General features: G+C 43.1%; 1 protein-coding gene across 2 annotated transcripts in view; it reads left to right on the forward strand.

Annotated features, from left to right (window-relative positions):
* Positions 1-21,378, forward strand: part of LOC121698748 (receptor tyrosine-protein kinase erbB-4-like) — a 266,829-nt gene extending 245,451 nt beyond the window's left edge. For both annotated transcript variants that reach the window (XM_042081092.1, XM_042081093.1), the window contains exons 21-27: positions 10,905-11,060; positions 11,568-11,643; positions 11,904-12,050; positions 16,394-16,491; positions 16,821-16,991; positions 19,135-19,444; positions 20,223-21,378. In XM_042081092.1, coding sequence (XP_041937026.1) covers positions 10,905-11,060; positions 11,568-11,643; positions 11,904-12,050; positions 16,394-16,491; positions 16,821-16,991; positions 19,135-19,444; positions 20,223-21,145 — 1,881 coding nt within the window. In that variant the 3' untranslated portion in view covers positions 21,146-21,378. The remainder of the gene's footprint in view (positions 1-10,904; positions 11,061-11,567; positions 11,644-11,903; positions 12,051-16,393; positions 16,492-16,820; positions 16,992-19,134; positions 19,445-20,222) is intronic.
* Positions 21,379-25,946: the final 4,568 nt, after the last annotated feature.

The raw sequence follows: 25,946 nt of genomic DNA on the forward strand, positions 1-25,946 counted from the left end.
CGGGATTATTGACATTTACTCATGTAAATTCTGCAGAGGTAACATTTTATTGCAAGAGGATTGACATTTTGCGTTGATCCAGCAGAAAAGGTGGAATGGAGAGAGGTGGTTGGAGGAGAGAGGGAGAGATAGAGAGAGAGAGAGAGGGGGGGGGGAAGAGAGTGCGCATGCAAGAGAGAGAGAGAGGACGAAGTGCATCCCATTTCAGACACTTTAGGTGTCTTGACACTTGGGTCAAATCCCGGTCCCTGTTAATAATGGAAGCCTCAAACAAATGCCAGTGCAGATAAGGAGACTCTTGCACATAATCAATTCCTAAAGCCACCTCCCTGTGCTGGAGCAATCCATATTCAAATTCTACTCATCAACTGGGGTAAAAGAAATCCCACTGCCAAGTGGCTAAAACAGTTTACCATACCTCCACCAACGTTTTCCATCTTGTACCAAGAATCTTTTTTTTTTTTTTTTTTATTAAATTGTTGGAAAGTGATTCACACAATTAGTCTTCTATCTTTTCAGTTCATTGTTCTGGTTGCCTTAGAACTCTTAAAAATGGGCTTCTTTCTGTTCTGCCTCCAACTAAGAAGCCAGTGCTCGTGTCTCTGTGAGGTTGCCAACTGGAAGCCATTCCGTAACCCAGATAGCAAGCGAGGTTGGAAAAGGCACTGGCACAAAAGTGATCATCTCCTCCACCAGATACGACTGCCATTCATCTAGATGCAGGAAGCCCGCGTAGCAGTTTAGCGTCCGTCATTAGCGGCTAACGGAGGTGTTAGCGCAATAGGCCGTTGTTTCTGCCTGAGAGGGTGGCGGATGACAGCTCATCGTACACCTGTGCACTCAGAGCGCAGCAGGCCGCGACGTCAGATGAGATCTCGCTCGTGCTCCCGCCTTACTCCTCCCACCTGGAGCTGTCAGTGGCGCCGCGTGCGCTCCTGTCAGCGCCTCTCGATATAAACACACACACACACACACACACACACACACACATACAAAGGTAAAAATGTGTCAGGACACACAGAGGCATCACATGCAACCCCTTGTGTCCTCCCCTGGCAAGCTGTTAGTGTCTCTGTCAGTGCGCATGACATATATGCATCACTCACAGATGCACATCTACACAAACATATATATTTTTTTCTGTAATGTATACAGAGAACAAACAGAAGGCACATATTCATGCGTCTCCCTAGAATAGAATACTTTCAAGTGTCAATGTCTCTCTAAAACACACACACACACACACACACACACACACACACGCACGCACACACACACACACACACACACACACACATACACATACACAAACATGATGCTCAGGTCAGAACCCTACTGTACATCATAAACATACACAAAATTGTATAGATTAACACCTACAAACACACACAAACACACACACACACACACACACACACACACACACACACACACACACACTGGAGGAAGGGACAGCTGCTTTGACAGCCACTTGTCTGTGTAGTAGCTAGTCTGAAGGGGACTAAGGGGAAGAGAGTCATCTAGTTATCAGCCTAAGACTCATATATGGCTGTCACAAAGTGTGAGGACCGAAATGACATAACGTATCTCTGAGAACTCTGAGGAGGACGAGAAAACTGTGAGTCTGCACTGAGGGTACACTAAGAGGCTGGCCATATTTCTCTGGTCTTTCTCTACGTCTGAGCTTGGGGCTATTTGATGCAAAACGGTAAAACTACAAAGCGGAAAAAACGGAAATAAAATCATATATACACCAAGAGGTGGTTTAGTTGTTTTCAGTGACAAGCTCCTGCCAAATGCCGCCGAGAGAGAAAACTTTTCTTTATTTTCTTCTCTACAACACTGACATTTTGTTTAATTCATTCATTCAATTCAATTCAATAATTTATTGCCATGTCAACAAAAGTTGATTGGAATTTGTCTTGGTGCCATTCCAGTTAAAAAAAATACAAGACAATACACAGGACAGACAACAACATACAGAACATGAAAGACACATACAGAACATGAAAGACAATCACATAGACAAGCATTCAAACCAGTAAAAAGCAGTAAAACCTTCCCATAAAGTGTCTTGTGCAGTCTATAAAGTGCATATGAAAGAGGTCATTTAGTACAGATTTGCTCTGAAAGGTGTCTGAGCATTAAGGAGCCTAATAGTGGCAGGGTAAGTACTGTTGCAGAAACGAGATGTTCTACCCCTGAGACTTTGGACTTTAGAGGGCAGTAGTTGGAAAAGGTACCTGGCAGGGTGGGAGGGGTCACCTAGTACTTTCTGGGCTTTATGGCTAATCCGTGTGGCATAGATGGAGGCTACAGGTGGGATGACATGTCCTATGATTTAAGGCTTGTTTATGGCTTACGTCTCCCTTTGCGGTTGTTTTCACGCACCAGCTGGTGCTGATTTAAGCTAAACACCAAAGCATGTTAAGTATAAACATATAAATTACCCATAACCTGCATTGTGTTCATCAATATTGCACAGACATAACAATGTTCATAGGACTTTTTTCCTTTGCCAGTAAGAGAGAGAGTGGTGTGTGTGTGTGTGTGTGTGGGTGGGTGTGTGTGGGTGTGTCTGTGTGTGTGTGTGTGTTTGTGTGTGTGTGTGTGCTTTGTGTGTGTGTATTTAAGCGTGGATGCCCTCAGATGCCTAAGGCACAGGTGTGTGTCTGAGGAAGTGTGTGAGTTAGCCCAGTGAATGTGCTGGTCATATCAGCACACAAACACACACACACACACACACACACACACACACACACACACACACACACACACACACACACACACGCACAGCACAGAAGCCTGAATAAGATCTGCTGACTGACTGAATGGACCCATTGTATGCCTCCTTATCAGGTTCAATGCAGTTTTATTTTGCCCTGAAAGCTGTCTTCCACCACACACCTCAGTAGGAGAGCAGTCTTTTTTTACTTCTGAGACACACACACATGCACACACACACACACACACACACACACACACACATGTATACACACACACACACACACAAAGAAATGTATTTTATTGGGTGAAATGTTGAGCCTAACTTCTCCCAGCATGACTGCATTTCATGGAACATAAATTAGGTGTATCATATGAGCACTGTGAATGGTAATGTGGTCCGAAAATGAACAACTTCTACACATTCATACAGTTAAGTGAGACGTATGAATAAGACCTAGGGCCTAATTTAAATGGGCAAAGTTGCAAGGCTAAAGTCTAATAGTCTAATAGACTAAAACTAATTTAATAATGAGGCCAAATCTATTTGCTAATTTAATACGATGAATAAGATCCTCGGCACAAACATTGGTGGCTCAGCTCAATGCTCCCACATGATAACTTTAACCTGTTGAGGAGTGAATGATTTTCCGGGTTCCTTCTAGAATTCTACGCAAACAATCTATAGTTTCAGTGTTCTTTATACAGTCTATGGGGAAAATTTCTGAGGGTAATTGTCGCATCATGGGGCGGAACTCTCGGTTCGCGGACATTCTAATCACATATTTGTGACCGTACTCACTTCATGCACTTTGCTCTGTGAGTGACTTTGTGCTTTGGCCGTCATTTAAAATAGGGACTCTAAACTCACTTTGCAATAGAACAGAAAGACTACAAAATAGTCCAAAAGGCATACATGGACTGGACTGAGTCAAAGAGCGAAGGAAAACAGGGAAGCAAATAGGCAGCAGCTCGGGAATATGTTCAGGGGAATGTTTACTTACACCAGCCGGATGCTTCCTCCAAGCACCTCTACTAATGTAATGTTGCCCTTTCTACCATGATAACATCATGAGAGCAGATTTAGGAAAGTGAACATCTGAACAACCAAAATAACCAAAAAAAGGTGTTTTGTGTTACTTCGCAAGTACTGAGATGAGATGTAGGGAGTCTTTTATTTTTGTTGATGGTGGCAAGAGCCGCAAGTGGGCGGCTTTGCCTTTTCAGCATGCGGATCTGAGTCGGTCATGTGTTTTTGATCTGACTTTCCATATGGCTGGTTCTACAAATGATTAGCCTTCTCACCTGGAGGCACTGCCAGCTTGCAGAAGGAACCATTAGATGTTCTCAACATATTTAGCACATAACAAAAAAAATATTCCAATGCTGCTTAGACAACTAATATTCGTGTGGAAATTTCCATGAATTGCAGTGTCACCGCGTGCTGAAAAGAGGCCAAAATTTATTTATTTGCTACGCTATGCTATGTTGAAAGAAGACCTCTACTGTTGCAGTGAAGCATGGCATGCAATATAGCTGTAACCAGGCAGGCTCCATCATGGCTGTGGTCCAGCTTGGTGGCTTCCTCATTGTCATTTTGAATGTGTTTATGCACTATAGGTATATGTGCTGTATGTATGTACTGTATATGTCTTATCTATAATGACAAAGATAAGAAAAAAATCACCGTCTTATTTAAGCTTTAAAGGCTTTAAACGTCTTACCACATATCTTTTCCAACCATTCACTTAAACCTGCTGATTCTATTCTCTTCAACCAGGTAGATGAGCGACTTAGTAAAATTATCTTAGCTAAGTGCACAGGTAAAACCAATAAATGGTAGGACTTTTACTTTCTGAAGCCAAGCCAGACTTTTCCACCCCTGCACGTCTCCAGGTCCTCATTAGAACTTTAGAACCACTCCCGCCCAACCCAGATGCCCAGTCAGTTCTCCATCCTTTGCCCTCTACTCCTTTTAACTGTGCTCTTCTACACCCACCCCTCTCTCCCTTTATCTTTGGTCTCGAGTTCTTTGCGTGTGGGGGTGTAAACAGACCTTTTTGTTTTTGTTTTTTTCCCCTTTTATTTATTTTCCTCCGAGTGTGCACTTTTCATTCTAATTAGCCCCGGGGTCTTCATGTGAAATATAATCTTTGTTATTTCCCCATCCAAGGTGTGGGGTGGGTTGCTTAGGAGGTGGTGTAATAGGTCGCCAAGGGAACGCCTGCCTCTTTCCACACCAGAGAAACTTTAACCTCCATTAAAGCACACAGCAAGCACACAAAAAATAATAATAATGATAATGTTAATAAAAAAATAAAAACACAGGCGTAATAGTGCCTGAGAGTTGCTGGAGGATCACCATGCTCAGCCCCCAGAGTTGGCGTCCGGCCCGCATTCCCAGCCACGGCCTGCTCTGTATGCGAGTAAACAGAGGCTTGTTATGCTAAACAGCTGTACCAGCCGTTGGTGCGCTGGAGTTTTGGGCTGTTTTATGATGCAGTCACGCCTGTTTGCACACTCAAGCCGGCTGTACACACAGAGGGAGAGACAGAGAGGAGAGGAGATCTTGGACCGAGCCTTGTCAAATTCGCGGAGTGTCGACTCTCATCTTGTCTGCCTCACATCCACTCAAACTCCAATCCAACGAGGCCATATCTCGATGCCACTGGACTCGTGCCATTATAGCTTGTATTAGTAAGTGCTGTGAAGCATGTGAAGAGACCTTGGACAAGACAATAAACAAAAAGATGCAAACCATTTCAACCTTACAAGGTGTCATGGTCAAGTTTTGCACTGCGGTTGTGTTACAGTTAATGTGAAACTCTATGTCATCCCTCATTTTTCAAAATTGGACATCTGCATGGACGTCGACATGGACATCTGTAGGGTTTTTTTTTTAAATTATTTCTTGGATATATTTGAAATGACAAAGAATAAAGGCCTGTGGATTTCTTATCCCATGTGCCAAACCTTATCAAAATTTAGCTTCGACTATAGTACGAGAAGCTGAAGGGAAATCAATGCGCATTGAATCAGATCGGTTTCATGCAGCAGCTTGTTAAATGAATGCTGCCTCTGTGCTTTGTACAAGTATTTGTCAGAGCTGTCATTGATCAATTTTGCAGCCACCTGTTCGGTACGTGAGTGAAACACTTTTTTTCCCCCTGAATCACAGCAGACCAACACATCTACAGTTTTCTGCTGTCAAAACAAAGCTTTGCGTGCAGCTTACTCTAAACATCTCTGTTAAGAATTAACAAGTCCACCAACAACAATGTGACTTGCATTATTGTTGATGTGCTTTTAGCGTGAGAATCATTAGCCCTTTAGGAAAATAGGTGCTTGTTTTGAACGACTATTACATTTTTTTCAGTCACTAACAAGCTTACATTTTCTTAACAGACAAGCAAAATTATAGATTGTTTATGTAGTATTTACTAATTTTAACACACAACATCCCACAATAGCAAACACAATATTTCAAACCTTAGTTACAGTATAAAAACCTCTGCTTCTGCTCTGCTACCAAGTACCAAGTGGTTTTATCCCAGGTGCATCGCCTTGGATAATATCAGATGCAATGTTGATGAAAACATGTGGCCTAATCCCGAAGATCGCAGAGATTAGATACAGTATTTTTGTATTTTTTTTTTAGTCCCCCCCCCCCCCCCTTTTTTTTGTCTGGGCTTTTTGCTGTTGTGTTTTTTGTTCAGAATGCTCTTGTATGTTTCATGGATATTTTGTTCAATGTAAGCAATACTGTAAAACTTTTTCTGTTCTATTCATGGATTACACGTGGACATACAGTTCCCAACCAAGAAATTTAGTCTGTGTGTGTATGTGTGTGTGTATATGTATGTGTGTCTGTGTGTGTGTGTGTGTGTGCATGCATCCGTGTGTGTGTGTGTAGTCGTGCATGTACTGGCTATCATCGTGGCAGGCAGCATGAAGGCAGGCAAGTCACCGCACATTATCCCCAGCCAGCAGTATCACCAACCTGCCGTCACTCAGTAAAAAAAGGCCCAAATCACACCCATGAACGGACAAGCACAGAGGAACTGCAGCCTCTGATAAAATTCTGCCAGACTTTGTCCGTCCCCTCTGACTGCCCACCCTCTCAGCGCCCCCTCTCTCTGTCTCCCCACTCTGCTAAGCAGGCACAGGGCCGGAGGTCCAGTCCAACCCCTTACAGGATGTTGCAGCAGGGCTGAAAACACTAGGCAGGCCACAGGACAGGCTGCCGGATGCTGGCACTATTGCATTTGGGGCCCGTTGTGTTTATGGCCGCCCAAAGTAAATGAATGTGTGCCTGTACCCATTTAACATTTCTCTTTTCGCCGTGGTGCCGTTCATTGCTTTATCGCTAGCTGATCAAGTGTATTAATGGGCTATATGCGCCATCGATCTCTAATTCTTCTCAAGCAGACACGGAGGATAAATATTACGGGACACGGGCATTTCAGGGCTCATTGTAATCAACATCTCTATTGATCCGCTGCCGAGGTCCCAGAAGTAATCTATTTTAAATACACTTTCTCTCTCTCTCTCTCCTCTCTCTCTCCTCTCTCTCTCTCTCTCTCTCTCTCTCTCTCTCTCTCTCTCTCAGCCAGCATGTCCCCTTCCATTGTAATTGTTTTGGCGGTCAGCCATGGCATGTCCAAGTGGGGTCTCTGCCCCGTGCTCCCTCTCTCTTGGAGGAGAGTTAAGCAAATGCTTTTTGTGCTAATCAGATTTCTTCCATCATTTTAATGCAGCAGCCTCCGAGGCATTATATTTACATCATGTGAATAGTATGGGCTGTGGTATGTATTGTGAAGTGCTGTGTTCTCTTTTTTTTGTTAGAGCATCATTCATTTAACATGTTGCAAGTTCCGTGGAAGAAATCAGAGTCAAGTCAAGTCAAGTCACGTTTATTTATAAAGCGCTTTAAAAACAACAACAGCTGACCAAAGTGCTGGACAGGCAAGTTAGTACGACTTGGTAGACAACAAAAAAGACAACAAAAAGTGAGGATAACAATATTTACAGGCAAACAAACAAACAAATTCATAAGACAATCAGACTGTGTTGAACGCCAGGGCATAAAAATGGGTTTTTAGGTGAGATTTAAAAACACTCAAGGAGGGAATATATGGAGGGCAAATATGTTGGGGCAGCTCATTCCAGAGCTTTGGTGCAATCACCACAAAAGCCCGGTCCCCTCTGCTCTTTAGCCTAGAACGAGGCACAACCAGCCGGAGTTGGTCAGCAGACCTAGAAGCCCTAGAGGATGTCTGCACCTTCAGGAGAACTGCTATGTACAGTGGGGCCAGACCATGTAAAGATTTAAAAACAAATAAAAGAACTTTAAAATGTATTCTAAAACGCACAGGGAGCCAGTGAAGGGCTGCAAGCACTGGTGTAATATGCTCACACCTTCGTGTTTTGGTTAGAAGGCGGGCTGCAGTGTTCTGAACAAGTTGAAGGCGGGATAAAGAGGAACAGCTAATGCCCACATATAGGGCGTTGCAGTAATCAGCATACGCCAGCATACGCCAGTCAGCATATTCACAACTTTAATTTTAGTTTTAACTAAAGCCTATTTGAAAGACATTTTCACATTTGACATTTGTAACACACTGTGCACGGTGGGTGTCCCTGTGTGTATCCATGCTTCATGTGTGTCTTTTTTCATGTGTATGTCGGAGAAGGCATTTAGTGTGTGCATACTGTATGTGTGTTTGTGACTGGTAAGAGAATATAAGTGAGTATAAGTGAGTGTGTATAACAGATAGAGAGAGAGAGAGAGGAGGAGGAGGAGAGAGTCTGTAAGGACATGAGTACCTGCATGGTTGGTCACACATGTCTGTGTGTGTGTGTGTGTGCGTGTGCATGTGCATGCGCGTGCGTGTGTATGTCTGTCTGTGTGTGTGTGTGTTTATGAGTATGTATGTGTTAAGCCTGTACTCACAGGTGCTAGTGGGAGGGAGAGAGAAAGAGAGAGAGAGAGAGAGAGAGAGAGAGAGAGAGAGAGACCACCATGTGTGGCTATCTGTGGGGCTGCGGTGGCAGCAAAAGCAGTGGCAGTGCTTGAGCAGCTGGACCATGATGGATGAGCTGAGCCCATGCCCTGTGCCAGACGCCTGCTCTATTGATTTATCCACACATTTGTCTGAGGTGCAGCTACAGCGGCAGGACAAAATGCATTCGGGCACAATCTGCTTGACTCAGCTTTTGTCTGCATGCCTGATATGTACACACATATATCCCCCACCTCTGCCGCATAAGTATTTCTGAGCGGGCAATGATTCTTCCCCTCCAGGGGAGAATGGATAGCTTGTAAAGAGTACTTCACACACTGTAAGCACGGGCACTTTGCAGGGAGGATGGTGGCAATGATGGTGTGTGTGTGTGTGTGTGTGTGTGTGTGTGTGTGTGTGTGTGTGTGTGTGTGTGTGTGTGTGTGTGTGTGTGTGTGTGTGGTGGGGAGGGGAGGTTGCAGGGGTGCTCTCACCACACACCAGATGTTTATTGATTAGCATATAACCTGCTGTCAACGTGTTTAACATCTCTAATGGAACACAAAATGGCCGTCAGCCTGTGCTGTGCTATAGCTGTTGTTTAGGCTGTGGTGTGTGGTGGCAGCCCGTAGATCATTGAGCAGCAAATGAGAATTGGGCCATTCTCTATTTCTGTATAGTTCTACCCGGCATCTCATTTTGCGTCTTTGTTCACTGGCGTACGTAATTAACATTAAAAGGCTGGCGGGACATCAATTTTCTGACTGCCTAATTGTCTTTAAAATTGACGAAATTGCACAGCGCAGTTCTAATGAAAGGTCGATATTCTGATGCTCATTGACTCCACAGACTACCTATTTTTCCAGTCTGGTAAACACTTTGAAATGTTTGTTTTTTTTTAATCAACAATCTCAGTCATGTGGAGTCTCAGATGTTCGTGTGCACACCTACACATTTCTGCACAATCTATCGTCACTAGCCACAAAAATGCATGCATACACAAATGCACATTCATTTGCAGTCATACATTAGTAGATCCTGTCCATATTCACAAATGCACTCAAATATAGACATGACATTATGGTAGCACCTGCTGACAGTGTCAAGCAAAATCGCTTATAAGGGTACCAGGTTTAGGATATGATCTCTCAGAGGCCTCCTATCTCTCCTCCTCTCTTATGTGTTTTTTTATTTTTTCTCCCCTCTCAAAGCCCCAGTAATTGCATTTTAATCAATGATTAACATAAAGCCATAAATCACATCGAGAGCCCTTGATGAAGGTGAGACTGGATGACCCTGGCAGGGTGAAATGAGAGCAGGCGTCACGGTGATGGTGCATAGAGAACCTGTGTGAGGGGGGTGACCCTTCTGTCCCTAACGCCACCACACAGCCTGATTAGGTGTCAGCTGTAGGATTTACAGATGTTCTCAGAAGGCTTTGGATGGAAAGGGACGTGTCCCAGGATGAGGCCCTGATGCACCCCATAATGGTGCCCATGGGCTGAGAATGTTATAGCTGATATGGAAGGAATCTCAGTCAATATCTATGTTTCTTTGCTGTTTGTTGTGTATACGTAGTGAGGTGTCTGTGTGTGTGGGTGTGGGTGGGTGTGGTGGAGAGGCTGTTAGTACCACATTTCATCGAGTCTTACCTGTGATCATTATGATGCATAACATATATACTGTAATATCTTAAATGTAAATGTCATCTAATTTTATTATAAACAAAGAGGGCCTATTTTTTCATTTAGGTTTAGTTGGTCATTTATATTCATTGAAAAACTGACTAACATGTTGGTGACCTTTCAAAAAAAAAATATTCATAGTTTTTGCCATAGTGCATGCCGTTTATATTTTCCTTTTCTTTCATTTTCATTGATTAACATACTGTTAACATTGTTGATATTATGAACATGGTAGATATTAGAGCAGTAGTAAGTATTCTTGATTTTCTCACCAAACATTACCATCACCTCTGCTACTGTATGTCTCCCAACCATGTTAAATCTTGACAAGATTTCTAGGACAATATGTAATAAGACTTCTGATTGCAATGTCTGCAAGCCTGAAGGAGAGTGTAATCATACACTTCATGAATAAAAATCAATTCAATACACTATATTTGAAAAAAGAAACCGTAAAAGAGTGATTATTAATGTCTTATGTAACCTTTGCCAGGGTATGATGTATCTTGAAGAGAGACGACTGGTTCATAGGGACCTGGCAGCCCGGAATGTTCTGGTGAAATCTCCCAACCATATCATGATAACGGACTTTGGGCTTGCTCGTCTTCTGGATGCGGATGAGAAAGAATACAATGCTGATGGAGGAAAGGTTGGTGGTGTGGTCATTTTCATTTTAAATGAAGAAAAGATTTTTTTTTTTACTCATCTCATTTTTAGTCATCTCATCTCATCTCATTCGTTGACTCATGCGGTATAGCCTACCCATCCAGAAGCAAAGGTGGTCCTCTAAATTGCAAACCAATATTTATTTAATTGCTTTTTACAAATAACAACATTAAGCAAAAGCCCACATGATGACCTGGAGAAAGTTCTAACTACAAAATGGCAACTACTGTGTGAGACGGCCCTACCCCCTAAGGGTGCAATACCATCCGGCCAAAGTTGATCATTTACCGGGAAATCCGATTCAACGTCCAAGCCTAGTGTTATGACTGTGTATTATTACAATGTAATTACCATGTATTATAATAACTTATGTAAATAAGAGAATTGACTAAATTATTCGCTTTGGAAAAAAGTGTCTGCTAAATACAATAATCATAAACATATTAGTTAAGAAAACACAACGCTTAATGAAACAACTCATTTATTACAGATGCCTATTAAGTGGATGGCTTTGGAGTGTATCCATTACCGGAAGTTTACCCACCAGAGTGATGTGTGGAGCTATGGTGAGTGTTCTCAGTCACACTTCACTGACAAGCCTCGCCTCTTTAGAAACACGAGGGAGAGTTGACGCAAGTCCATGTGCAGGGACTACCAAGCATTCCTAGAGGTGACATTGGATAGCTAAGTAAAGAATATGTGTCTAGACAAGATGTGTCATTTTCTTGATTGTCTCTGTGAAATCCCTTTATTTGACTTAAAACTAGTTATGTTAATACTTCTGAGAAAACCAGATTTGCTTCTGAATATCTTATTGATTGTGCAGGAGTGACCATCTGGGAGCTGATGACCTTCGGGGGAAAGCCGTACGATGGCATCCCGACTCGTGAGATCCCAGACATCCTCGAGAAGGGGGAACGTTTGCCACAGCCTCCCATCTGCACCATAGACGTCTACATGGTCATGGTCAAATGTACGAGCGATTTCTCTCCTCTCTCCATGCACAGAAATCCACATCATACTTTCATTTAACAAGAATATAGTATGTAGTATTTGGTTTTTGCTCAAATGTAGCTTTAATATGAATGTTTTGCTAGTCTGCAACAATGCAGACACTACTTGCCCGTGATGAAAACGTACAGTATGAGGTGTTAAAATGTATTGCACTGTTGGGTCCTATAAAGTCTTACACTTTAACATTATCACAGTTTATGTACAATACAATATTCAGGAACAGTTTAAATGTAAGATTCATTTATTGACAAAACCGTATAGAAGGTCAATATTGCATTTCCAAAACTCCATGAATCCCTGGTTTTGGTAATAGACCAAGTTAAGGCAACTCAGTGTAATTAATGGATGATATGCAAGAGAGCACAGGGGGAAACCTGCTCCTCTTGTATAGGCCATGCACATAAGCCCAGACGACCACACACACACACACACACATCCATAGACACCCTTGAACGCACACAAAAGTACACCCCTAAGATTGGCACTAGCTCACCCCATTCCGACATCTCATGTCCACCTTTTCACCCTCGGCTGTGTCTCACTGTTGGCGCACACAGATCTGCTGTTAGCACCGTGACCCCTCTTTTTTTCCCTCCTCCGCCACAGAAAAGAGAGGGGGAAACGGAATTAACAGACTGGTCAAGCGTTGCACGCAATCTGCCGCCTAAGCGAAGATCAGGCAAAAAAAAAGCGACACACACATACACACTCTCAAAAAAAAAACTAGGGGTCCACGATTAGATGCATTAATTCTAATTACATGTTGACTGTGAGTTGTTGTTTATGATTCGATTCACTGTAGCATTAATGCCCCCGTGGAGAGTGAAATATTGATAGAGATGAAATGGAATTTGATTGCTCGAGTAATTGCCGCTCATTTAGATAATGCGTTCGAGTGTGGCTGAAGGGGAAATTAATTGGGAGGAAATGAGAGGAGAAGCAATGCGAGGTGAAAGCATGTAAGTGGTTGTCAGAGATATGTTCCCTCCACCCACCCACACACACACACACACACACATACATACACACACACACACACACCACAATACACACATAGTAACACACAGAAAGCTCAAAGAGGATCAGCTATTCTGGTTTCCATCTTAACCCCTAAACACATAATTTTGCCACCCAAAACCAGTGTTGTAATGTAACGGTGTACAAATACTTCGTTACTGTACTTAAGTAGAAATTTCACATATCTGTACTTTACTTCGCTATTTAAATTTATGTCAACTTCCACTTTTACTCCACTACATTTCCTAGATAAAATGTATACTTTTACTCCGTTATATTTCCACTAAGCATCTTCGTTACTCGTTACTAAAACATAAAATTAGAAAAAATGTGTGCGACTGCAATAAGGGAGGTTTGGCGAATCACTGCTCCTAGATTGCATTTACGCACGCTCCGCATGCTGCAAGCTCTATTTCAGCTCTTGTTTGTTGCTAAAGGAGGAGGACGCACAACTGAAACCGCCATGGAAGCATGAGCACCTACTGGAGGACCTTCCGTTATCATAGACGACCACCCCGACGATAGTGGTGAACTCGGTGAACAGGGTAGTGGTGAATATAACGTCATACACCCGTGGCCGTATTTGCAAGAAATGTTTCTGTACATCGGCTACCTGCCCTAGCGGCCTGTGAAAGGCTATTTATCCATAGCATCGCAGGAGTTGTCTTCAGTCCAAGAAGAGTGAAACATTCCACATACTCGACGCACCCGACCGGTAGCACGACAATGTGACGTCACAGAAGCGCCGTAACCATTTGTACTCGCGCGTCGTGGTCACAACACTAGTTGCAATATTCTCCTGAACAGAGGTGTCGCTGTTGTGAAAAGATTAACGCTAACTACGTTACACAGCAGAAGAAGCTGCATTAAGAAACACTAGTAGCAGAGAATGTAAACGGGCTCTGCTATTATCTAGCCTCTGTGATGGTACTTTGGTTGCTACTATTCACAACTACCACCATCATTATCATCTAGTTTCCAAGGTGTGCGCACAGGTAGATAGATAGATGGATATATAGATAGATACTTTAGTCATCCTGAGGGAAATTTTAAGAATTTAAACAGTTTAGTTAGCTGGCTAGCTAGCTAGCAGCTGGCTGAGTTTGTGTAATTTCCTGAAGTGGAAAGAGATTTTGTTCAGGCCTTAATAGATATCCTTTGTTTGAAAATAAATCGTTTCTATTCTTTCCTCTTAATTCCATGTGTTGCAACTCTCGCTGGTAACTTTGTTAACTTATCCAGCAAACTATTAAAAATTCACGACTGTAACAAAACACTGCAACTCTCACTTGCCCTCGAACTAGTCCATCTTCCTGTTTTCCGCTTTGTCGCGCTCGTCTGAAAAAAAATGAGTGGTGCGCTACCTCGCACTACCTGGCTAAAATCCTGGCGCGCCAGCAAGATCTATGTCATTTTGACGTCACGGTGTCGCGCTACCGGTCGGGTGCGTCGAGTATGTAGAAGCCCTAAGACTGAATCAGGCCCGGGGTGGGTAATCGGGAGAATTCCCGGTGGGCCGCTTCACTTTTGGGCCGGTCAAGGAAACAAATCTAAAACAGTCTATCTTGACATTTGTCACGTTAGTCTATCTTTTCTTAAAGTAGGACACGTTCCGCATTCTGTGCATGACACCAATGCAATGCCTCTGCATGGGGTTGTAGCCTACGTGAGGGAGTTCTCCCCTCCCAAAAAGAGTTGGTTGGGTCCATATAGCCCGTCTTTTCCAAAAAGTTTTCTCAGATACGGATAGCCAAGCCGGCCCTACAGTGGACACAAGTGTCAGGATGGAGAGTAGAAAGAGGCCAGGAGAGACTGAGCAGCAGATCAACCAGTCGACCACTGAAAATTATGAGCCCGAAATTAGTGATGAGGAGGCCATGACTACAGGGACAAGTAGAGAGGATAAATTAAAGTTCTTTAATGTAAGAAAGAGCAATTACCCTACATGATAAACCTATATGCCTTGTTTGCTCAGAAGAGGGTGTAGTAAAGGAGTAGGCTAAATCACCAAACAACAATATAGCCTACCCATGCAAAAAACATGTAGCCTAAACATTAGTTGAATATGCCTCTTTGTGGAAGCATGTGATAGGCTACATTTCAAAGGCTTTCTTTCTTTCTTTCTGTTTTGGTAACTTGTGGAATAGTGGAATATTTGCTTAATTTATCCAATTTCCACCACTATGGTCGGTCTTGGGCCTGAAACTCCCGGGCACTGAATTCTGGCAACTTTGAAAACCAGCTTCTTTTGAAGATGAACAGACACCTTTTCAGTTTCAACTAATGACTGGCATATTAGTAGCTGCTGGACATAGGTGGCCTGTGTGTGTGTTTGTGAGTGACGGTGACCTGGGGAGTAAGCCCTAGAAATGCTCATGCCACATGACCAAAATGTTCTCCCTACAAGCAGGTCATTTTTTGTGTGTGAAAGAAATAAGTTATTTATTTTTCATTTCAGAGAATTGTGCCTAAAAAGTCCTAGAAAAGAATGTGATTTGATTTGATGAGTGAGATTAAGAAGATATGGGAACCCTGAATATGCTTTATGCTTTACTATAAGAAAGCCAAAATAAAGTTTACAATAAAAGTTCAAAATAAAACCGCTTGCTTTTTTTTACTTTTTACTTTTACTTCAAATACTTAAGTACATTAAATATCAGAACATTTCTTTTGATACTTAAGTACAGTATATATCAGATACTTTAAGACTTTTACTTAAGTAATATTCTAAAAGGCAACTTTCACTTCTACCAAAGTCTTTTTCTAGTACGATACTTGTACTTTTACTCAAGTATTGCTTTCTAGTACTTTATACAACACTGCCCAAAACTGATCTAGTGGACAGACAGAAGACCTCCCTCTCACAAAATTATGCAAACAACAAAGGCAGTAAATGAGAGCCATTAAATCGTTTGCCTATTTCAGTTCAGGCAGAACCATTTAGAGCCCAGTTTCCCTCATCTGTTACATCTTTTAACATTTTCATGAATCTCTCCAGATGTGCTTTAAATTTCATTGTACCTGTGACAATGACAATAAAGATCTATTCTATTCTATGCTGTGCAGTTGAACCTCCTTGAGAAGGCATGATGACTGGAAACATGCCACAGACATGTTTGATATAAATGTAAATGTGTAGATATTTGTCAATGTCAAAAAAACTTTACATTAGTTGTCTTTGGTTGTATTCTGTTGGTAGAAATATTACCCATCTGAACACTCAAAATTTTGTCCAGAGATTTTAAGTCAAAGGAGCCTAAACAGCCAACTTAATCTTTCCTGCAGGTTGGATGATTGATGCCGACAGCAGGCCCAAGTTTAAAGAACTGGCCGCTGAGTTTTGCCGAATGGCTCGGGACCCCCAGCGGTACCTCGTCATACAGGTAGGATCAATACTTTACGGGCACCGTTGAGCCAACTAACCCTGGAGACAAGCCCTGCAATGTCTACTCAATTGTATCTACTCTTTTCCTTTACATAATTCATTTCTTGGGAATTGATATTGATTAATGACATTGATCAACAAATATACTGTATAAAGAAAATTATTATAGATTGACTGTAATTCAACCACTAACATCAGGTTAGGTACAGTATGTGTGGAGTCAGCAGAGTTGATCGGCCGTGGCGTTGTAGTTGTATGTCTAGGGATGAGATTCACCCTAGAGTGCAGAAATGGAGACAACATGTTTGATACTTCTATCCATGTCAGGGAGATGATCGTATGAAGCTGCCCAGCCCCAATGACAGCAAGTTCTTCCAGAGCCTTCTGGATGAAGAGGACCTTGAGGATCTGATGGATGCTGAGGAGTACTTGGTCCCCCATGGGTTCAACATGCCCTCGTCCACCTGCACGTCCAGGCTCCATGTGGACTCCAATAGGGTGAGATCTGCTGTGCCATTTATTTCATGCTTTCTGATCAGTATTTATTTATAGTGTGCAGTAATATTTAGTTATTTAAACACAGTTATTTCATTTGGTACACAGTAGCAACATGTCATCAAAGTAAGACAATGGACAGTGACATAAAGCCTGTCAAACCTCAGGAAAATGTAGATGTGCCATAGTAGAAACCATTCAAATAAAACAAGCATATTCATGTTTTTTTTTTTCAGTTGCATTCATTATCCACAAACATTCCTTTAACAGGAAACTCAATTCCATGTCAACACAATTTCATAGATGTGAGAATGAATTTTATTGTACTTTTTTTTTTTTTATAATGCTGATCGCTCCGTCTGCTCTCAGTCCATCGCGTTCTCTCTCTGGGGGTATTGTTGAGTGAGCCGACGAGGCGTCTGTGCTCTCTGAGGCCTGATCCCCGAACATTAAAGGCCCAGACACACTCTATGCGCCAGTCCTTCCCCGGCAGCCGTTCTCATTACCAAGACCTCTGTGTGCAAATAGCAGTGTCTCTACTAAGACGCGCGCAGTTTGCTCAGAGACAATGAGCCGGGCCGAGGATATTTACTCTACTGTCCGGCGGCACCGTCTCGAGACGTGACGGCGCATTTCATATCGGCGATGGATTCCGGGGCCCACCCAGCGTCTCCGGAGACCATGCCTGTGGACGGACTCGCTCGCTCTCTCTCTCGTTGGCCTCTGGAACAGGAAAAGGTCGCTGAGGCAACCTCAAATCTTTCAGTATAATTATGCGGTCAAACACTGTCGCTGAAAATAGCTGCAGTTGTTTCTGATCAGGAATCGCTTGAAAGAATTTATGAGATTCCATTTCCTTGTGATGTCACAGTTCACCATTCGAAGGGGGATGGGAAATCGGGTACAGTGGGGGTTGGTCATGTGATCAGCACTAGCCAGGAGATGCATCCACTGGTCAGGTTTGGGGTCAGTCCAATTTAAATAGAGTAATTTCTTCGATCCCGCAAATTGAATTTTAATTTACAGAATAATAGAGCTGTGGCAACAAGGTTTCACAACATGACAAAGGTTACTGGATACTGGAAAACAGAGGAGCCTTACATACTCATGGAGTCAGTGTCTGTATGTTAGTCTGTTAGTTTCATTATTGGTCATTCCTATTAATTTCCATGTCCTTCCAATCCGTTTAAAATGAGTCCCCACCATTTAATTATAGAAACATTATGGAGTTTTGGTCTGAAACGGGAGATATACCCACCTAAAAACGGCAAAAGCCTTGCACCATCACCCCAGGTGGTGCTTATGAAAGCCTTGCTAATATGCTAACTGGAGTCTTTTGGTGATATTGTTGGCAACATCATGCCTTGAAGGCTTTTCTAACTTCTTCACAGGGTATTGTGTCCTATCTGAATAAAGGCAAAAGGCCCACACATTTACTTAAAAATAATGTAACAATTCCCACAGCACTGGGTTCCATTTTTAAAATGGAATCTCTGAGCCCTTTGATAACCCATTTGTAGACATGTTAGGAGAGAGACTGACCAAGCTGGAAGGGAGGCAGAGAGGGCAAGAGTTCAGAGAAAATTCTAGAAAAAGGGAGAAAGACCATGAACATATGGCCATGACAAGCCATGACAGGCCATGTGACACATTCACCTTGGTGTTTCTACTTTCACTTATTTCTGACATCTGCATAGGCATTTGTGATTCATCACGATGTTCTCTGGTCATCCAGCATGGTGATGTATTTTTTTTTCACACAATCATGTTTGCTTGTCCTCCCGGGAACGTATCATATCGTATCAAGTCAATAGGTTCAAGGCACAGGTGAACACTTGATCATTTAAGTGTTATCAGTAAAAATGTGCAGTTTTCTTGACATGATTAGATCATTATCATAGATCATATTCATGACATATGGTTCATGTGTGTACATGCCCCTGTTACATAAATCATCAAAAGCCTATATAGCCAGTATACCATGTATAATTCTAGACAACACATGGCTTCCTAACATCAAATATTAATGTGAAATATAATTAGTGGCACAGATAAACCTACACAATTTGTGCAGTGCATGCAGTGATCTTACCTGCGAGGTTATCAATGTTGACTTGAAGTCTCTTCCTCCACTGCTGTCAAACAGAATCAGTTTGTGTACCGCGAAGGCGGCTTCGCCTCGGACGAGGGCTCTGGCGGTCGCCACCACGGTGTGGGCAGTTCCAGCTGCAGCGGCGTCTCTGAGCCCTCCGGCACTCAAGGGGGCGCTCTGGAGAGCCTGGAAGACCAGCGGTGCAACGGAAGCCTCCAGAAACAGCCAACAGCCCGCGTGGTGGAGGACAGCAATGGCCAGCGCTACAGCGCCGACCCCACCATCTTCCTGGGGGAACGCGGGGCCCGAGGAGACACGGACGAGGATGGATACATGACCCCAATGAAGGACAAGAGCTCCACAGGTGTGTGGTCAACAAACATGGAATTATACAATAAAATACTCATCACTTATATAGAGTAATACAATACAGTAACATATAGTTATATAATATAGCAGAAATTAGTACTGTATATAAACAAGTGGATCAAATTTCACATGTCAATTAAGTCAACTGGTATTGTTTGTGACAATGTATAAGCATGCTTTTTCATGAAGTGGGACCTATATGCAAGATGTTTTCATCAATATCAACATAAACTTTTCCACACAACTTTTTAAAAGAGACTCCTCCACTCATCCACCCTCTCTTTCATTATGCACTGACTAGCCTAAGGTTGCCAAGTTTGTCCAGATCCTCTGTCCCTGGATATAAGTTTGTTTACTTCTGTTAATAATGCACCTCCTTTATTCATTAATTTTATTACCTTGCGGTTCCATTTATCTAGTGAAATCTCTCTCTTATCGTCCTCCGTTGTTCTCCCCTTTCTCTACTGCAGTCTTTTGCAATCACCATTTCACAGCGTTACAGAAAACAAAATGCAACATGAAAGCAGCTACACCAGTGTCAAGGGTTGGGTAGTCGAGAAATCAATGGGTGGCTGGCCTTTTATATCTTAAATCTTCACAGTGGCTTATTATTCAACTCTGCATTCAACTAGCAGAACTTAAGAGCAAAAATTGCCCAAGCGTTGTTGGCAGCAAGCCCACAAGGTCCTGACTGTGCGTACTTCATTCCATACACCCTAGGCTCTTTGCTGAATGAATAATCTCACCATATTGCTCCTTTTTTTTCTCAATAGAGTATCTGAATCCCGTGGAGGAGAATCCCTTTGTCACTCGCCGCAAGAATGGAGACATTCATGCTCTGGACAACCCGGGATACCACAGCACCCCCAACGGCCAGCCAAAAGGAGAGGATGAGTACATCAATGAGCCGCTGTACCTCAACACCTTCCACAACACCGGAGAGGTCAACCCGGAGATGCTGAAGAAGAACGGCATCCCCATTCCGATGGCTGTGACCAGTGCGGCGGCAGCCGCAGCAGCATCGGCAGCGGCCACAACCGTCGCCCACGGGCCACATGCCACCAGTCAGCCGGGCAACCCGCCCCACCAGGCCCCAACTCCGCACGTCCACTTTGTTCTTCCACCAGGTCATGGCACGGGCCAGTCCGTGGGGCCTCCGCCCCCTCACCCAGCACAAATGCTCCACGGCACGTTTCCTGGCAAGCCCGCTCACCTGGCCCAGGCCGGACACCCGGGCCAGCTGTGCCACGCTTCGGCCGTGGGCATCGGCACAGGCCACCATCTGCCGTCCGTCTCTGCGGGTCAGACAGTCAGCCAAGCAGCCCAGGCAGCGGCCCAGGCCGGCAAGCCGATGGTCATCGGCCAGAGTGGCCTGCCCGCTCTCACTGCCCACCTTAGGCACCCGGGCGCCATGCTGCAGGCAGGCCACGCCGGCACCATCATGCTGGACAAGAAGTCCAAGAAGACCTTCGACAATCCAGAGTACTGGCAGCACAGCCTTCCGCCAAAGTCCAGCAGCCAGCAGAACCCGGCGGACCCCACGCAGGTGCCGGGGAACCCCAAATTCTTCTACAAACAGAACGGGCGCATCCGACCAGCCGTGGCGGAGAACCCCGAGTACCTTTCCGAGTTTGCCCTCAAGCCGGGCACTGTGTTGCCACCCCCACCGTACCGGCAGCGGAACACTGTGGTCTAGTCCTCGAAACTCCCCCCCCCCCCCCCCCCTGCCGCTGCCACCAGCTGGGTTTCCTTGTCCTTCATTCACTCTCTCCAGAGCCTGGTTCCTGGTACCAGCACTCGACCCTACCATGGTTCCTCCCAAGTGTCCCTCAGAACTGGAAGGTGCAGCGCGAGAGCCAACACACAGGTTGTTCACCTCTGGAACCTCTGGAATACCCTCCTCCCCAAACACACACACACACACACACACACACACACACACACACACACACACACACACACACACAGGCATATACACACACACACAAACGCACACACACACACACACACGCACACACACACACACACACACACACACACACACACACGCAGACACACGCACACACACACACAGACACACACGCACACACACGCAGATATATCTGAGAGCAGGCTCCGTTGGAAATGTGGCTTCTCCCTCTCCCTTCCAGACAGGCGATGACACGCCAATCAAATCCTGGTCGTCTCTGCGCACACCTCCCTGTCCCAAAAATTGTCACGGTGACCTTTTCCAAATGAGTCGATGCCTCTCCCAACACACACACACACACACACACACACACAGTCACAGTCACATGTGTCGTGCAGCTCTCCTCTCTCTCTCGTCTATAGACAGACAGGTCTGGCCCCTGTGTGTGGGGCACAGCGGCTCTATGAAAAGGAACAAGCGCTTCAAAGCAATATGGAGTTGAGTCGCCGTAATTAGTGACAGTAATCCACACAGACACAGTGTGCACACACACGTCGAGGGAGACTCCGCGGAACGTTCCGGAGATTTTGAAGTTGAATGCGCTGACAGAGGGAATTTATACCGAGTAAATATTTACATGCCCTTTTCCTGGGCACCTAATTGGAATCCAGCAGTCTGACAAACAGTCATACTCCATGATCTCTCAGTGTTTATACCATCATTTCATGGCCATTATGTTTCTACCACTCGTGCTCGTTTGGTGATTTTTATTTTCTTTTCAAGTCTGTACAAAACTCAATCCAGGCTCAGGTTGTATATACTGGGAGGGTAAGGCATGGGTTGCTTTGAGGCGCATACTCGTGTGTATGTAGTCCCAGAGCTGGCATCTGTCTCCTTGCAGAGTGTCAATTATGTAGGTTGTAGAGCCCCTTGTCGCTCGACACACAGGCCCTGAAAGACCAAGGGTCCCGACAGGTGATGGGAGTCGCGCACTGTCCCTCATAAAATGGGTTTTTATATATGGGCCTGTGGAGAGGTAATGGAAACCATTAGTAGTAGTGGTAGTGGAATGAGTGGCTCTCTGAATGCTGACATGCACTGAATCCCTTCTGTTCTCCTAAAATGGCCACTGACTACACATGCTGTAGGACAGGCCTGGGGTACGTTTCCCAAAAGTATAGTTGGAACTATGCAGTTGCGACACAAGTGTTTCCCAAAACCGTAGTTTAAACTATGGTGGTGCAACTTACATAGACCGATGTATCATTAACCCTTAAAGGAGTACCGTCACACCGGTGTGACGGGAATGTTGGGAAATGAACGTTCTAAAGAATATCTGGGTTCATTGAATTCAACATAGAATTTTAGAACCTTCAATTGTTGCGGAACTTAGAATGTTCAAAAACCTACACCTTTAACCCTTAAAGGAGTACCGTCACACCGGTGTGACGGGAATGTTGGGAAATGAACGTTCTAAAGAATATCTGGGTTCATTGAATTCAACATAGAATTTTAGAACCTTCAATTGTTGCGGAACTTAGCATGTTCAAAAACCTACACCTTTAAGGGTTAAGTGACACAGGTGTTTCCCAAAACCATACAGTAGCTCCAACAGAGGTTTCCAAACATTGTCGTTCAGTTTTGTCATTCGAACTACAGCTCTCCTGTGGTTGCATAGTTCTGGGGATCTTCATAAGACGTCACTGATGTCAGTTATTTGTGTTAAAATTAATAATTAAAAATACGTTCAGGTTACTGGTTAACATTTGACATTGCTAACCATCATGCAACCTTATTTATAATTACCTAAAGAGACGAGATGAGACTCATGCGCCTTTGCCCGCTGATGACAGTTTATTCAATCCAGTCATTAATTTTACAATGTCCGCCTATATGAACAAATGAATTAACTTGATAACCTCAGAATTAAAAAAAAAAGGTTTCTATGATTTGCAGCCACGGCCATATTGGCGTGACAAACTAGCCCCATGCATTTCTATGGAGTATTTTTTGAGTGCTGTGTCTCCACATTAGAAAGTCTCTGGGGAAACTCACTCCAAGTCAGGGATGAGATGGCGAAAAACTTTAGGTCCCCTGAACAGGACTGGGTCTGCCAAGGGTGTATCGGTCTCCTCATTTTTGCGGTGAGCCGTACCGATGAAGGTTTATTTTATTTTATTTATTTTCTGCATGTCTCTGTGTGTGTCTGTGTTGATACATATTTCCTCCCATTTATATGTTGTACAAATCAATTTAGAGATAACACTGGCATGCCTCATAGTTCAATGTGGCACTGCCTATTCTGCTGCTAAGGAACGCTACCCTTCAGAAACGAGTGCTTTAGGGCATATTACTGTTTTCTTCTACATTTCTTTTTTACAAGCACTTTTTTGGTGGAGCCAGTATATTTATTTTCCTCCAGTAGAGCAGCTTGATTTGACAATACTGATTATTTTTTCAGCACTTCAGTATGGGGTTTAAGGAAGGGAGTAAGTGTTGTCCTCGAAACATTTAGGTTTTTGTACAGCATATGGGTCTCGATGTGTCTTTCCCTGAACGAAGCACTTTTATCAAACTAGAAATAAGGCACAGCCCACACTGTGTTAAAGTCAGGTCAAATTTGCAGGCAATGAGGAAACGGAATGATGGGTTGGATAACTGGTGAGATTCCCAATATGAGTTACGATACGTGTACAGGAGTGGCCGATTTCTTCTTATCAAAAATTTGATTTCCCCACCCCCCATTTTGCACATACAGAAATAAAAAATGGCCAGATATGCACTTTTCATCAGAGAAGGGGGAAGCACATGTCAGACATCTTGTTTTTTTTTTCTGGTCACAGCCATCACAAGAGCAGTCTATCAACCTTGTCCTTAGTGACATTCATCCGTCTGCATAGATTGTCTATTGCAGTTGGGAACTGGCTGCTCTAGGCACATGGATATTTTTATAAAAATGGCCACATGGCGAAGATGGCCTGTTGAGAGTTGATAGCTAGTTGGCTGGATGGATAGTTGTATGAGAAAGGGAGCAGAGAATATTAAAGGGAGGACCACTAAACATCTATATTATTTTGTTTTTTAACTTCATTTCTACAGTGTTCATCTCCGTGAGGAGTGAGGTTTCTCTCTCTTATCCCCCTTTTTGGACACCTCTCTGCTGGATATATATATATATAAAAAGTGTTTTGAAAGAATTTTGATACCAGTGTAAAATATTTATAATAGCTTGGTTTTTAATCCAAGTATGTACAAAAAAATAACTTAGATTCCCAATTTTAAAAAAAGTAAATTAGATTTATTTATGCTGCAGCAGCCCTGCTCTGCTTGCTGTAAATTATTTATCCTGTGAAATAAAAAATATTTGTTGACTGCCATTTATACATTTCACATTTTACATTAAGGTCCCCGCAATTAGCATTAAGTCATCAATGTCAATACCAACTTCATTAAATGCCGAAGTCTGTGGTTTGTGTTTTGTTAAGTAATGCATAGACTTTATGCATTACACTATTTAACATAAATACCTCATTGATATCATGTTATGATCATGTTATGAATACCATTAATTCTTCATGATTATTGACTACAGTGCATAATCAATGTTAATTAAGGGATCCTTAATGTATAGGGTTGCCATTTGACCTATGTGTGTGTTTACTTCATGTCTGTAGCGCCATTACCACTGACTCAATGAGTTGAAAATACTTTGAAGACAAAACTTAGAAAATACCACAACAAAGTTGGACAAACTTTTGACAACATGAAGCAGCGAAATATTAGCCATTTTCACAGGGTGTTATCATAGCAGATATTCCTGTGTGTATTTAAATCCTTATAAAGTTGAAGTAGATCACTGGTTGACTAGAACACTCTCATTCCTTTGTATTTGTTTAAAACCAATAAATACTCTAATGGGCTGAAGCGTGTGAATCTAGAAAATGATTTTGTTTTAAATACACATGGGCATTATCTTGGTAACTAAATGTTAGCTGCTAATTGCTAACGGCAGGTTACTGTTGCAATTTCATCCAAAGTAACTCCAAATGCCAGAGTATGGCCACTTTTTTTTTAGAAAGCCATGACATTGCTGGTGTGACCCTAGTTGAAAACTCATAAGCAACATAAAAAAAAACAGGATGAACTCGTTCATGCTCTCTATAGTTCTTTTGTCTCATGGTTACACACTTCCCAATTAACAACTCTGAGTTTGTCAGAAATGAGTTGACGTATGAGGACATTTTTGGACATTTGACAACATGAACATGTGACCATCGCCATGAATAAACAGTGACGATCCACTTGTGAATTCCTAAATAAAAATGTGTCAGCGCAAGAAGACCGTGTACAAATCTATTTATACTAATACATGAAGGATGATTTTATGGACTTACTGTCATTTTATACTTTTTTTCTCACACTTTCCATTCACAGTGTTCTTTTCTTTTTTCTGCAGTTGTTTTTTCATTTTTCTTATTTCGGAACAAAACTATTAACATCAAATCTCACAGTCTTGACCACTGACCAGTTTGCACGTGCTACTGTTGAAAGATAAATCCCTGTTGTACTGAGCCAACACTGAATGGGG

Source organism: Alosa sapidissima, chromosome 23 (genome assembly GCF_018492685.1).
Source record: "Alosa sapidissima isolate fAloSap1 chromosome 23, fAloSap1.pri, whole genome shotgun sequence".
Classification (NCBI taxonomy): domain Eukaryota; kingdom Metazoa; phylum Chordata; class Actinopteri; order Clupeiformes; family Clupeidae; genus Alosa; species Alosa sapidissima.